The sequence below is a fragment of the Nicotiana tomentosiformis genome, chromosome 2 (assembly GCF_000390325.3).
Source record: "Nicotiana tomentosiformis chromosome 2, ASM39032v3, whole genome shotgun sequence".
Lineage (NCBI taxonomy): Eukaryota > Viridiplantae > Streptophyta > Magnoliopsida > Solanales > Solanaceae > Nicotiana > Nicotiana tomentosiformis.
The window spans coordinates 36,208,497-36,224,795 of NC_090813.1; the positions used below are offsets into that span (position 1 = coordinate 36,208,497).

Sequence of the window (16,299 nt, forward strand, 5' to 3'; positions counted from 1 at the left end):
TTATCTATATTATTATAAAAGTGGGAACCCCAAAACTAAAAAGTTGAATCCCAAAATATCCTTCTAATAAATATATGTAGAAATATCATTTAATTACTAAAATATTATACTAAAAATAAGACTTAACGTGAAAGAAGGCAACCAATTAGATATGTCTATTTCCAAAAGTTGTGATGCTCCAGTTGATAACTAACCTTTTGAAAATCAGTTTAAACTGTTGGCGGTTTTAAATTCTAAATGCCACACCTATTTAAAGACTTATTGTTCTGTTGCAGCAAATGCACACAGATGAGTCATTTTTCTTAATCATCGGCCAACTCATTAACCAACGTTTAGAAATATTGACATTCATTTTTCCTAAGTCTTGTACTCCAATAGTAAAAGAAAAAAATGATGAAAAATATTCATTATATTCGTAGGAGTAGTCTTATTTGTTTTCATTGGGTTAAATTCTTGTAGTAAAAAAGTATTAAAGAGTGCAACTTCGGCCTCTTTAGTAGCCACTATATTCTGGCGCATAAAATACTAATGACAACTTCCTAAAATCCCTTTGCCTAACACCGATTTCGTAATTTCATCAAGTCTCTTACAATTATTCATTATTAAAAAAATGGTTGCACAATTTGGCTCTTTTAGATTCTTTTTCAATATTTATAGAACAATAATAATAATAATTATTTTGATTAAAAAGTGTGTTGTTTGTTTTGCAAGTTATACCAACATGTCCGTGATAGAGTAATTGTAGGAGTAATCGACCAATTGAGAAGGAAAAAGATAAAAATAATGAAAAATAAAGTGTTCAACACTGACATCACGTTGACGAAAGGGAGATTCATGAAAGAAAGCAAGTCCAGAATGTTGTAGATCCGCCGTTGATGGATCCCAATTTGAAGTTCATAATTTTTTGTTTCTCCATTTGTTTCTTATTTTGGTTTTTTCAGAATTAGCGCATGAATTATTAATATTATAAGATTTTATATATATATATGGCTTATTATTTTGACATAATTCTGTATATGTATAACAATGTGCACTCGCAAGACCATTCAGTGAAAGGGACTACAACGGTATCAAAATTTGTCCGAACTTTGGGAATAGCTCTGGTTCATGGAACTCTATGGAACACGAGAGAATGACATGAAAGGTTAGTTATTTTATTGAAAGACACGACTCTTTAGGAGAGAAACGATAAATCTATGTTTATTTTATGATAATATCATTGAATATAATAAGTACTATTTTATATAATTATTCAATGTGGTATTTATGATTGGTATTATGAACTAATAAATTAGTTTGTTTTATGAAGAAGTAATTTACTTTTTGTCCACCAAATGTACTGAATGTTAAAGAAATTAAACCTTGAAGGAAGAATGAGATTCAAAATGTTTATTTTGTCAAATTACATTGAAGAAGTGGGTGACAAGCTAAGAGAGAATGGAATAGTCAATAAGCACTATCGAGTCATATTTATTGCAAAAGACGTGCATATTCAAACTCAAATTATAAAAGACACATATTAAAACTCCTACAAAATTTGTAATTTGAAAACAATAGTTTTAAATTTGTGACACTTAATTATTTGTTAAAAAAATATCAAAGGGATATTGGTCGTTCTTTAATAACTATTTTAGCACTTGAACAATTACTACATTTTAAGTTCATAATCTAAATTTCCGAGTAAATGACTTAAATATTGGACCTTTCAAAAAGCTTATACAATAGTACATGGATGATTTGTAGAGGATATGACAACAATGTATACATGCAGAAATTATAACTGCTATCAAGCATGTGTTTATTCCAAGAATTTATTATTTTCCTCCGTGAAAATGAAGGATATCCTTTCAATTTTATCAGAAAATATTTTCATCTACTTTTATGTTTTGCAATGACGATAAATAAAACATACGTCAAACAAATCCCAATATCGGACAGTCTCTACCACATCGCGTTTTCACATAGCCAACTTTACATTACTCTTAAGGGAGATATCAACGCCGACAACAAGAATCATGATTATGACAGCGCAACCAAAACAGATGATAGTAATATACACTAGGAATATATATTTATACCTCATAAAATTAAAATTAATAAAAATAAGTCACCCACAATATCCAATCATCTTGACCTTGGCAAATAAGTGACTATACGAAAATCCACATTGGTCATTCGCCCGACTGATATTTTATTCATTCATATATAATTATTTATTCAAAAAATTACTTTAATAATATTTATATTATTCTAAAAATATTGTGTACTACATAACTCGGCATACACGTGCAATGCACGTGCCGAGAGACTAGTTACTTAAATGTCTAGTGTTTACTACTTGAATAATTAGACCCTTACAAAACCATGTTTGGCCAAAAGTATTTTTTTTGTTTGTTAAAAGTATTTTTTTCCCAAAGTTAAGGTGTTTCGTTAAGCTTTAGAAGGAAAAAAAAGTATTTTTGAGTAAAAGCATAAACATTTTTTGAGAAAGAGAAAAAAATAGCCTCCCCCAAGAGCATTTTTGAGAAAAATATACTTAGAAATATTTTTTAACTAAAAGCTTAGCCAAACACTAATTATTGCTCAAAAGTGATTTTCAAATTGATTAACCAAACACAAAATACTTCTCATAAAAAATAGTACTTTTTTGAAAATCACATTTCAAAATAAGCTGATTTTAGAAGTAGAATCATGCTATTAACCCATAGCATTTCTATGCTGAACTAATTTTCAGCATATAAATCTCAGCATACAACACATACCTAATTTTCAGATTTGACCTTTGAGGTTTTCGGTATTGTCCATTAAATCACTAGTGAATTTAATTGTCTCAAATTTGACTACCCTTTAGATTGGACACAGATCATGCTAGCTAGTACGTAGAAGTTAAAAACCACACGAAAAACCCAACTCCTACAACAAGAAAAGGGATTTGCTATTAATTTAATATGCATTATCAGGTTTCGTCGTGTAATTAAATATGTTCACAATATTTTCTTGGGCAAGGATGTCAAGTGAGTAATCTAAAACGTATATAATAAGTAGTAATTATATACTAATTCATCTCAAGTGCCACGTCTTAACGCCATACATAAAATAGTACCTTCCACTCCAAATTGCTGCACCATATCCTCTTGGAATTATTGTACACGTGTTTGCTTATGCAAAAACAGGTCCTATATTTCAATTTCTCTTCAGCTAAATGTATTGCAAGAATTAGTTACGTTGGGGAAAAAAGGAAGGAAAAAAAAGAAAGGTATAATTAGGACATGCATGATCAATCAGAGCATGGAGAGTTGGAGACCAAAGTACATCGTTACCTGAATTTTGTTTGTTGTAATATTTGCAAGTGTTATATGTGCACGCATTGAAAGAACATAGGCATGTGTACAAAGATGAAACATTAATTAATATTAAAAGTAGGTAAATGTCATATTTCTATCTAAAACTCATGAGTGGAAAAACTGTGCATCCCTTTATTTTTGGGGGTCATTTTTTTTTTTTTTTTCCATATCTTGAGATTTTGTTTGCTTAGAGTGTGAAAGAAAAAAAGACAAGAGAGAAGAGAGATCAAATATTTCTAGTAAACATCAACAAGAAGTGCACGTCTTCTAGAAAGAAAAAAACAAAATACTGAATTTTTTTAGCAACTTGTGTGTTTATCTTAGATGGCAAAATCAAAAGGCAATGAAAGTTTGATGAAATGTTAATTAAAAAGAGGGACTTCAATAGTTTCTGACTTGAATAATGGGGAATAATTGATTAGGGTTGGCGATCAGTACCTAGCGCATTCAAGTTTCACAACAGAAATGCAAGTGAAAATGGAGCCAATTTGTACCCCACAATATTATTAATTGAGCCAAAGGCTAGCTTCTCACAGCTCAAGCCATGCATCATAAATATTTCACCAAGTCAATGGTAGAGAGTTGGTGGACTTGTTCATAACTTATTTTTGCAGCACAGAAATATTTACAGTTTGTACAAAAGTTGTTGGTCATAATAATAATAATGGAAAAGTAGCTTTTTGTGAAACTTTACTAGTGGTTCAACTTGGTAAGCTTTTTATTTAGTTAACTTCAATCCAAAATCCATATTATTATTTTGGCATTGAAAAGTGTTTTAACTTTTAAGTAGAAATATTTCTTTGTCAGCGAATTAGTCATAACCAGCTTGTCCAATTAATATTGAAACACTATTAATAGTGCGATCATAGAGTCATTGACGACTATGACTAGTCATAACTTAACCACATGGTCATTAAATGAAACCATTTAGTCATCTGTTCTAAGACATGAGTTTTTTCTTCTCTTTTTTTCTTTTTGACTCATCGGTTCGATCGAAGTGCTGAATATACTAGTAATTACTATTATAGCTTAAAGAATAGAAAAAAAATTGACATCGACCGTGAAATAAATCATTGTGCTTAGTATCCAATCGATTGGAAGGGAATTTACGGATTCCTTTTTGGGATTGATTGTTCATCCTTTCCCAAATGCAGCATAGTGCATACGTTATAGAGTCCGTTGCAAGTTGCATTTTGCGCCCTTAAAGTGTTTTTTTTTTTTTTTTGATTTGCACGCTGTCCATTTTTTTTTAATGATTTGAACCCTAACCTCTTTAATTCCTTGCAAAACAATAAAATCACAATTTGTATAAATTCTTCATAAGGGCAAAATAGGAAATGGGGCTATAGATATATTGTCTATAAGTAATCAGGAGTGATTCTTTGACCAAATAACTCAAATGGGGCTTTTTAGTACCATTTTTCATTATTGCAAGCAATCAATCATAAATCTATTAAGGTACTTAATTTTTTTATTTGTTATCCATTTCTTGACTTCTTTTACCAAATAACCAAAATAGATTAGCAATAGTAATCCAAGTTCATAAAAAAACGCATATCTCACCAAGATATATATAATACTTTGATTTATCGGGCATCTAAGTTTATTTTTATATCATGTGAACTATATTCAAGCTTCTTTAAAATTTCCATATGTATAAATCATCATCCCTAATAAGAAGCTTGTATTAATAGGAGAGGCTCAAAAAATAAATTGTAACATATCATTGCATTTTACCCAAAAGGTCGATATTGTTAGCTCAATAATATATTGATGGTTAGCTGTACGCCTGTACAAAAGAATGGGGTCTGAAATTTAATATTGACAGGAGAAGGTAATGGTCAAGACCCCAACTTACAACTACCTCAACTGTCTACATTTTGCTTCAGTCTGTATACCTTAATTGCAATTAAGGGTAATGTGTCAACATCAAAGCTTATGCATAAACTGCAATTTAATAATACTTTGGTGGGGGGGGGGGGGGGGGCAATTTTCTTTTTTAATATCGTTCTTTAATAGGAAAGCAACTGGGCGTTTATATCCTCCAAAATAGTGAAAAATCAGTACATTAATTATTTTCCTGAATCCTTTCGTTCTGAAAATCAAGACCCCCCCACCCCACCCCCCAGGAAATAAAAGACGGGCCCCTAAAAAGAGTGAGAGAAAAAAAACAAAACATACCAGTTCATGTATGGTAATGCATGTCTGGAATTCTGGAAATTCTCAAGTTATTGAAAGAGTTGATGATTAGAGAGTTAATGGCATGGGCCAGGAATTTGTTTTTCCTACTTCATTTTATATTGTTAAGGTCACTGCTCTCTGTGGCAAATGTGGAAAGCACCCATATATTCTTACTTCTATTTTTCGATGTTTTGGCTAGTCCACAAGAGAAGAGTTTTTTATTTTTAAAAAAAAAATACAAGAAAAAAAAAAAAAAGAAGAAGAAGAAAGAAGAAAGAAGAAAGAACAGAACGTGGAAGTTAGAGCATCTAACCTTGAAGTTGATGAACAATATACCTATGAATTATGATTGTGGTTCATTCCTTCAGCCTGAAGCCACATCTTTCCATTAAAAGTAGACGAATTTTAATCATAAGAATATTTGTTTAAATTATTCTTTATCTCCTTAAACAACTTAAGTAATTAATTAACATTACACTAACTTGAACAACAAAGATAGACTTGGGACGAAAAAATTAATAAATGACTTCTTATTTTTCAAAAACATCAAATATTTTGAAAAAATATTAGTTTGATAAAACGACAAGTATGGGATCGGAGAGAGTAATAAGGAATTCATTTCATCTCAAACTAAAAATAATTATTCTACTCTTAAAATCAAACGTAATGTGTAAAGTTCATGACACACATAACCATATCCAAAGGTAATTATTTATTCTTTCAGTACCATATAAGTTGATATATCATTCTTAAAGATGATATAATTAGAACTCTCTAGTAGTGGTTGAAACTTGAAACATAAACCTTTCTTTAATTAAATGCGTCTGATTAATAACACAAGATAGAGTAAACCTTTTGGTCCTTGTATATCATTTTTTTTTAAAAAATACGCGTATTCTAATCTTGACAAGATACTAAGAAATTGACAAATATAAATTTTAAAAACAAGAGACTGATTGAAATATAAATGATCACAGGGACAAAAGAAAAACCTCCAGCTAAGAGGAAGTTGTGTGACGTGAAAGTTGTTCATTTAATCCTCTCATCTGCCCTCCTTTCATTTAATTTCTTTGCCCTCTCATTTTGGTCTCACCACCCTTCATTTTAGTCTTTAAATTCTCACCATTTTCCCCTTCTATTGTCCGAGCTACTACAATCTAATTTCATCTCCCTCAAACTTTCTCTTGTTAATTTGTTTTTTCTTGTTGTCAAAATGCCAGAAACAGTCCCAAATTTGTCCAATTCTGTGAAGCTCAAGTATGTCAAACTTGGGTACCAATACCTTGTCAATAATTTTTTAACTTTCTTGCTTGTGCCTATTATGGCTGGTGTCACTCTACAGTTAATTAAATTAGGCCCTGAAGAAATACTAAGTATTTGGAATTCACTCCACTTTGATCTCATCCAAATCCTATGCTCTTCTTTCCTCATCATTTTTATAGCCACAGTTTACTTCATGTCAAAACCAAGATCCATTTACTTAGTAGATTATTCATGTTACAAAGCTCCTGTCACGTGTAGAGTACCATTTTCAACTTTTATGGAACATTCACGTCTAATCTTGAAAGATAATCCTGAAAGTGTGAAGTTCCAAATGCGAATTCTTGAAAGGTCAGGACTTGGTGAAGAAACTTGTTTGCCTCCTGCTTGTCATTACATCCCTCCAACACCAACAATGGAATCTGCTAGAAATGAAGCTGAAGTTGTCATATTCTCAGCTATTGATAACTTAATGAAGAAAACAGGTCTAAAACCTAAAGATATCGATATTCTTATCGTTAACTGCAGCTTGTTTTCTCCAACTCCATCTTTATCAGCTATGGTTGTGAACAAATACAAGTTGAGAAGTAACATAAAAAGTTACAATCTTTCTGGTATGGGATGTAGTGCTGGTTTGATCTCTATTGATTTGGCTAGAGACCTTCTTCAAGTTCTTCCAAATTCATCCGCTTTAGTTGTAAGTACTGAAATTATTACACCTAATTATTACCAAGGTTCAGAGAGAGCAATGCTTTTGCCTAATTGTTTGTTTAGAATGGGTGGTGCTGCTATACTTTTGTCAAACAAGAGAAAAGACAGCAGTAGAGCTAAGTATAGATTAATGCATGTGGTTAGAACACATAAAGGTGCTGATGATAAAGCTTATAGATGTGTTTTTGAACAAGAAGATCCACAAGGAAAAGTTGGTATTAATCTTTCTAAAGATCTTATGGTTATAGCAGGGGAAGCTTTGAAATCCAATATTACTACAATTGGTCCTTTAGTTCTTCCTGCCTCAGAGCAGCTTCTTTTCCTTTTTACTCTTATTGGAAGGAAAATATTTAACCCTAAATGGAAAGCTTATATTCCTGATTTCAAACAAGCTTTTGAACACTTTTGCATACATGCTGGTGGAAGGGCTGTTATTGATGAGCTTCAGAAGAATCTCCAGTTATCTGATGAACATGTTGAGGCTTCAAGAATGACTTTGCATCGATTTGGTAAGTTATTAGTGAAAACACATTTTCGATTATTTAGTTATATTATGTACACCTAATCTCTTAAACTAAAAATAGTCGGCGTATATATAATATCTGTATAATTCATATACTTAATATATGTATAATTATATATAATCAATATATTCTATGTATACCGGCTAGAAAAAGTAAGTATTGAATCTGGCCAACTATTTCTGTAACAATCCCTTAAAATAATTGAACGTAGGATATTTTGGTACCTCTAATACCACGTTAAATTATATGATCATCTCGTCTAAAAGTTTAAAACTATTAGAAAACAGAAATCTAATTAGTTTATTATGTTATGTTTCAAAACAGGTAACACTTCTTCTTCATCACTATGGTACGAAATGAGTTACATTGAGGCAAAAGGAAGGATGAGAAAAGGTGATAGAATTTGGCAAATAGCATTTGGAAGTGGATTCAAGTGTAACAGTGCTGTTTGGAAGTGTAATCGCACAATCAAGACAGGAACTGATGGACCATGGGAAGATTGCATTGATAGGTACCCAGTGTTCATCCCAAAGATTGTGAAGCTGTAACAAATTACATTCCCCCTTTAATTCCAAAGCTAGCTATATATATTCAATCAAAGAATTAATATTAGGGTGTTGTTAATTGAGCAAGTTTGTCTTTGTTAAAATTCCTTAAAAATTATGTGATGATTTATATTTCTTCTTCCTTTTGCTGGAGTAGTTTTTTTTTTTACTTTCTTTTCTTCCCTACGCGTGTTAATTGGTAGTTGGTCAAATGATTCTACAACATACCATTTGCATTTAGTTTGTAGGGCAGGTATTTACTACTGTGTCCGAAAAAGCTGTATAATTATTTATTTTCTCAGCTACTACCAATTTATATCATGTACCCCTCCTTTCAGAACAGTTATAAATGAATCATACACCAAAGCAGAAAGATGGAGTAACAGTTTTCTTGTAAGCCGTGCCGTTCTGCATCGCGGAATTTGTCTTTTACCGCTGAAAATTGTTCATGCGAGCAGTTGTTAATATGTAACTCTCTTCCTATATTAGATTAAAATTAATTACTAGTGAAAAAGCACGTGCTTGCAAATGAGCTTTGTCCGATCCGAAAACAACAAAGCAGGAGGCGCAACGACAAGTAGCTCTGAGAATTCAATATGAAGGAAAGCAGCAAGGGAAGTTAATTATGAGAACGTACCAAAAATTTGGTAAACATTAAATAGAAATGAAAGCAGTGAGATATGTATATATAGGGGTGGCAAATGGGCGGGTCGGACCGGATATGGACGGGTCAAAAACGGGTAATGTAAAAATGGATAAATTATACGACACAATCTATATTTAATACGAATAGAAAATGGGTTAACTAGCGGATAATACGGATATCCATATTATCCATGACTTCTTGAATATGATCACTTTTGGGAGAATTCCTAATCTCCCAAACTTGAGTAACTCCCAATTTGAGTCTTTACAAATGTAAAAGTTAAACCCATTAGTTATATATCCATTGGTTATTCATTTTCTAAGTGGATAATATGATTTTTATCCATATTTGACCCGTTTTTAAAAAGTTCATTAGCCAACCCATTTTATAGCGAATTATATAGATGGATAACTATTTTTTTTATCCATTTTGTCACCACTGCGTATATACAAGAGCAAAGACGATTTAAAAATTCAGAATTTAGAGTCATAATTTTATTTTTTATTTTGCATATGTTTATATGAATATAAAGTTGCAGGTAAGATAATAGTAGTAGACTAGTAGTAGCAGGGGAGAGTGGTTTAGCTGGGTAATTGACCTTTGTTTCCTAGCTACTTGGGCGCCATGCACTTGCATAGCATTGAATACGACCAATGCAGAGAAATGTTTGCTTGCTCGAATGTTTGAATGCTTTGGTCCTCCTTAATAATGTTTAAAAAAAATAAATCAAAGTTACATGAGTTGACCTATGAAAGCTGTAGAAGTACACTGAAAGAAAATGAAGTAAAACTACTCTATAATTATAATGAAAAGGACCTAGTCTTCTACAAGGTAGAAGCAAGTCCGATGGCAGCAACTTTGTCTTGAGCATCAGGGTCTGCGCGTGCATTGCTGTCGGTACGCGCGTCACTATTTGGATCTGCCTGCGGCTGGGCGCTGGCGCTTGGCATTGGATCTGCGTGCGCGACATTATTTGTGCGCGCGGCGCTATTGGCAACATGATGGTCTGTGCGCGCGAAATTGTTGGCATTCGCTAGCTGCTGGGTGCTGGCAATGATTATCGGTGGAGCGATAGAGGCACATGCACGCTTGTCATTTGGCGGTGCCGAGACCACGGGGACGACCGTGGCGCTAGGCATTGGGAGGCTTGCCAGGACGCCACAGGGTGCGTCCAAGGGGTCATGGGTCGATGATGGAAAGCAGCCCATGATGTTCTCCCCCACCTGAGTTGGCGACGTCCTCGGAGCCTTCCCTGCTGGATGATGATTGGTCAGGCTCTTATTGGCTGGGAGGTCTGTTCCCCTCGGTCTTGTGAGGTTGCTTTCTGAATGATGTTCCATGTATTTTTGAAATGATCCGAGGCGGCTGACATGGAAGACTGGATGAATTTTCCACCAGGCTGGTGTATTCAGCTGGTATGTGGATTTCCCAATGCGTCTTTCAATGGACAAGGGTCCGACGTATCTTTGCAATAGGCGAGGGTCATGGGTCCTCTCTGCAAACAAGTACTGCTTCGGGATTCTTACCATCACTTTGTCTCCTGCTTGATGTTGGACAAAGTGAAGGTTTTGTTCGGCATACCTCGTTGCCCTCTCTTGGGCTTTGACAAGATAGCTCCGCACTATCTCCAAAGTTTGCTCCCATTCTTTCAAGAAACTGGCAGCTCGAGGCGATGTTGGCATGTTTGGTGCATTCACAGTCTGTGGGAGTAGCGGTTGCTGTCCGGTAACAATTTCAAAAGCGCTTTTATTTGTAGGGGTGCACTTTTGTGAATTGAAACACAACTGAGCAGCATCCAGAAGCTTCACCCAATTCTTTTGTGATCCGGTTGCAAAGTGGTGGAGATATTCCTCCAGCATGTCATTGAACCGTTCTGTCTGGCTATCTACTTGTTGATGGAAGTTTGAGTTATGACTCAATTTGGATCCGAGGCACCTGAAGAGATGTGTCCAAAATTTGCTAGTGAAGCTTGAGTCGCAGTCACTAATGATGTCTTTGGGCAGGCCCTAATATTTGACAATATGAGAGAAGAAGAGTCAAGCTGTATCTTCTGCCGATATGTTCTGTGGGGTTGCTATGAAGATACCATACTTGGAAACCGGTCTACTACCGCCAAGATGGTTGCAAGATCTCCGACCTTGGGTAATCCTGTGATGAAATTCAGGGAAATGCTTTCCCAAGGTCTCTGTGGGACAGGTAGCGGCTCCAAGAATCCCGCTTGTGCGGAGCGATCCGACTTGTCCTTTTGGCATGCTTGACAAGTCTTCACACACTGAGGGGCGCCATGAGTTGTTTGACACCGATGATATGGTTGTTGATTCTTGATGTTGAGGGCTGCCGGAACCATAGGTTCAGCTCTTTTGACTCCCTTCTTTGACTGCATGGCCGAGATGTTTTCAGCGGCCATCTTTATGGGTATGAATTTTATGATGTGGGGTTTGGCCCCATTGTCTCCCATCATCAGGAGCATGTCAGCATATGGTACCGGTATGGTGTTGGTTTGCCTCAGGAATTCCGATCCCACTATCAGCTCGAAGTCATCGATGGCTGCTATGCGGAGGGGGAATCTTCCTTCGTATGGGCCAAGCTTCATTGGCACTTCTTTGGCTATTCAACTCATTGGCTGGGATGCTGAGTTGATAGCCTTGACACGGCCCTTGCATTTTTGCACAACTAGACCAAGGCGCTCCACCTGAGTCGATGCTAAGTAGTTATGGGTAGCACCCGAGTCTATCATTTCCCGAATGGGTTTGCCGTTTACTTTCATGTCGACGAACATTAAGGTCCTCTTTGGTGTGATGGGAGGCCTCTCATCCGCCTTCTGTTTCCCTTTCTTGGCGATTGGGCATGCGTTCTTCTTAGGGTTACTAGCACTGGTTCCCGCTAAGGTATCAGGGATGGAGCCAACAATTGCATTGAAGGCACCTACTTGCTCTGCGTCGTCTGAGTCGTCATGATCTGACTCATCTTCAACAGTCTGTTGAGCATTGATCTGTGTATTGGGGCATTGATTGTTCCAATGTTCCCCGCCGCAATGACGACATTCTGAAGGGGGCTTTCTCTCATGATTGTTGTTGACTGATGCAACACTGTTGTTGTTTGAGGAAGGAGTCTTAGATTTGGATGCACCTCGATCTCCTTTGTTTCTGTTAGGTCCACCGTTGCTAGGCTGGCTCCCGTTATATACCCCACGGATAGGTGGTTGGGGCATATCCTTATGAGTTTCTATATAATAGTCCCCAAGGCATTCTGCAGCTTGGATTGCCTTGGGCAGGGTATCTACCCTTTGTCTTTGCAGCTCCATACGAGCATGAGGTTTCAAACCTTCTATGAATGCGAATAGTTTGTCTTTGTCCCCTATATCTCGTATGTTTAGCATGAGTGCGGAGAATTCCCACACGTAATCCCGCACTGACCTGGTCTGGCGGAGTTCACGCAGCTTTCTCCATGCATTGTATTCCACATTTTTGGGGAAGAACTGCATGCGTATGGCTGCCTTCAGTTCTGCCCATGTCTGGAGAGTATCTTCACCGGCCCTGATGGCTTCGTATTTCACTCGCCACTAGAGTTTAGCATCACCTTGAAGATATATGGCAGTAGTTGCTACCTTTTTGGCTTCTTCCAACTGTCCTACTGCATCAAAGTATTGTTCGATGTCGAAGATGAAATTTTCCACTTCTTTAGCGCCCCGAGCTCCGTTGTATGGCTTTGGCTCCGAAAGTTTCAGCTTTTGTGGCACAGGGGCAATGTTCATGGCACCCCTGATTTGGTTTTCGCCCTTTTTAAGAAGGCTTTGAAGGGAAACATTGACAACATTGAGCTGGCCTGTCAAATTGTCTATGGCTTGCTGCATGGTAGTCATTCTGTCTGCCTCTATATCCCGATGGGCTAAATCCTCGGCACGCTCCTGTTGGAGGTCCTCGAATTTTCCATGAATTTCGGCTGCCTCTACGACTGCCGTTTGTCAGTCTTTCTCAGAGTCGCTACTGGTGTTTACTATGTCAACTTCGGCCTGCCGCATTCTGCGGTCTAGGTCGTCCAACCTTTGCACTAGGCTGGTTTTTAGATCAGGCACTGTATCCACGATGGGCCGTAATACGTTAACCATCTCTTGAAGGGTCGCGATGCGATCCCCATAATTCACCATGGTCAGAAAATGGTGGTAATGGCAATATGTTCCCTCGTCCGATGTCGAGCCTAGGCTCTGATACCAACTGTTACGCGGCGCCTTCCTGAAATTTCTTGGAAAGGCGATATAAGTCTAAGCAATCGATGTCAGTGCGGTTGGTGTCCGCCAACTGAGGCCCCCTCCGTATGCTAGACTAGAATGTCAGTGCCGTACGGGAAAACCAATGTCGTGAGCAACTGAGAGAACTGAAATAAGCAATTGATGATGAAAGCTGATTGTATTGATGATGATGAAAGCTATTACAAAATGATATGCGATGTCGGGGGGAGAGAGGGGGAGACACCAGTACAGAGAAATGTTTGCTTGCTTGAATATTTGAATACTTTGGTCCCCCTTAATAATGCTTAAAAAAAACCAAAGTTACATGATGTTGGCCCAGGTGAAGGTTAGTTTTGAAGATTGACAAAGGAAGCTCAGGCATGAACCAGATCCACCCCTTGTGTGCATAGACACGGGCCGATTCGAGCATGTGGGATGCACGTGAAGGAGATAAGCTTAACTTGGTATAATTGATATCTCCTGATCGAAAAGGTTGCATAATTGATAAGGAGAAGGACTCCTTGATTAAAAGAGAACACAATCCAAGATAAGGGAGGAATTAGAAGTTGAGATCAACTAGAACTCTTCCACCAAGGAAGAGTAGCATTAGAACTCTAGTTATTTTTCTACTCTACTAACTCTATAAATCGCAGGATTATTCTCATTCTACATGGATGCACAAAATTAGAAGTTAAACGTGAATTGAGAGCAAAATAGCAAGGCATTTTGCAAGCCATTCGTGGGTGATTTAAGTGTGCAAACCTAAAGCTACATGAACCAGATAGAAGAACCAACTCCAAGTGTCTGTCTTTTATTCTAGTTTAATTGTAGTAGGTGTTCTCATATTGTACCTTTCAGCTTTATCTAGAGGCAATTGTAATAGGTACTCAGAGTATTCAAGTTAGAGTTAACTTGAAGTTGTCGCAACAGTTAGAGGTTGTTTGCCACAACGAGATTAGAGTTAATCCTAGGTTTACAAAAGTATTTTGTAAATGCAGTTTTTTGGCTTAGTGATTTAGTGAATAGTTTGGGAAAATCCTACTGGGAAGTAGGTCATGGTTTTTTCACCTTTTGAGCCAGGTGTTTTCCACGTAACAATCCTTGTATTCTTTAATTTCTGCATTCATTATTCCGCAACAGTAGTATAAGGAATATATAGAAGAACCAGGTTCTTCTATAATCTGTGCACACGAAAAATTGGACACCACATAAATCACCCCCCTCTTGTGTGGTATTGAAGTTAAAACATCAATTGACATCAGAGCAGGTTATCCTTGAAGAGGCTAATACCTTAGGAGAAGATCAAGATGAGTGCACCACCTGGAAACTGGGAAGGGCAATCCACTGCTAGGCCACCACTCTTCAACGACCAGTATTATTCTTGGTGGAAAAACAGGATGAGAGATCACATCATAGGAGAAGACTATGAGCTATGGGATATTGTCACAAATGGCCTACTGGTTACCATGAAGATAAATGCCGAAGGAGTAGAGGTGCCAAAGACAAGAGCTGACTGCACTGTTGACGACTTGAGGAAATGGGAGAAGAATGCTTAAGCCAAGAAATGGCTTGTTTGTGGACTTGGTCTAGATGAGTACAGTAGAATCCAAAGCTGTACCACTGCTAAGGAAAACTGGGATACTTTGCAAGTGGCCCATGAAGGAACATCTCAAGTGAAGAGGTCCAGAGGAACATTACTATATTCTCAATATGAGAATTTCACCATGAAGGAAGGGGAAACCATCCAAGAGATATATACAAGGTTCACCACACTGACAAATGAACTTAAGTAACTTGGAAGGATTATATCTGAAGAAGACAGAGTTGAGAAGATTTTGACAAGGGTTCTGCCAGTTACTTGGGAGAGCAAAATCACTGCCATTCAGGAATCAAAGAACATTGCCACTCTTAAGTTGGATGAGCTAATTAGAAATCTCAGTGCTTAAGAACTTAGAAGGTAAACCATGAAGATGGATGTACCTAAGAAGGAAAGTAGCCTGGCACTCAGAACCACTGAAGGTTCTGATCTAGAAGATGATGAAATGGCTATGATCACAAAGGACTTCAAGAAGTACCTAAAGAGAGGAAAGGGTCCTTCAAGAAGTGGAAGCTACAGCAAACCAAAGGCTCCTAAAAGGCAAACCAATGAGGGATGCTACAAGTGTGGTAAGACTGATCACCACATCAAGAACTTCCCTCAATGGGAAATTGAATGGAAGAATGAAAGAGCTGAACGAAGAAACAGGAAGAAGGAACAGGTTCAACCTAAGAAGAACAAAGGATCAACAAAGGCTATGGTTGCTGCTTGGAGAGAAAGCTCAGATGATGAAGATAGAGATGAACATGCACTTATGGCCATTGGAGAATCTGATGAGGAATCTGAGGTAAGTGTAATTCATCTCAAAGACAAGATTAGATTTTTGTCTAAAAAAAGGCTATCTGAATTACTTCTAGATTTCATTGATAAATCTGAGGATGTAAACAATGAAAACAAACATCTGTCTAAGGAATGTTTGATTTTGAAAGCAAAGTGTAAGAACCTAAAACTTAGGGTTAGTGATACTATAAGTGAAAATACTACATTAGAGAATCAGGCTCATGCATTTGAATCAAATGTCCTAGAACTTAGATCTGAAAACCTAAAATTAAAATTAGGAACAAGTAAGAAGACAACTGATTTCACACAACTCACTCTAGAAGAAAATGTAGGTAAACTAAAAGATGAGTTGTATAAGAAGGATGAGCATGTTAGAATTTTGAGAGAAGATCTAGGCAAAGTCAAGCATGAACTAGACAAAACTTGTAAATGGAACAGGTCCTCCGATGCACTTTCATGGCTACAGGAACATCATAGTAGCAA

The 16,299-nt window shown here is 36.7% G+C and overlaps 1 protein-coding gene across 1 annotated transcript; it reads left to right on the forward strand.

The window, feature by feature from the left end:
* The first annotated feature begins 6,593 nt into the window (after positions 1 to 6,593).
* LOC104093726 (3-ketoacyl-CoA synthase 5-like) lies at positions 6,594 to 8,708 on the forward strand. The gene is made up of 2 exons (XM_009599522.4): positions 6,594 to 8,005; positions 8,345 to 8,708. The coding sequence occupies exons 1-2, from the start codon at positions 6,739 to 6,741 to the stop codon at positions 8,566 to 8,568; spliced, it is 1,491 nt and encodes a 496-aa protein (XP_009597817.1). The 5' UTR covers positions 6,594 to 6,738; the 3' UTR covers positions 8,569 to 8,708.
* Positions 8,709 to 16,299: the final 7,591 nt, after the last annotated feature.

What these genes read in the sequence shown, in the direction of transcription:
- LOC104093726 (XM_009599522.4), top strand. Translation starts at nt 6,739, where the DNA reads ATGCCAGAAACAGTCCCAAATTTGTCCAATTCTGTGAAGCTCAAGTAT. An exon ending in AATGACTTTGCATCGATTTG is followed by an intron (nt 8,006 to 8,344) that starts GTAAGTTATTAG and finishes GTTTCAAAACAG; the next exon opens with GTAACACTTCTTCTTCATCA.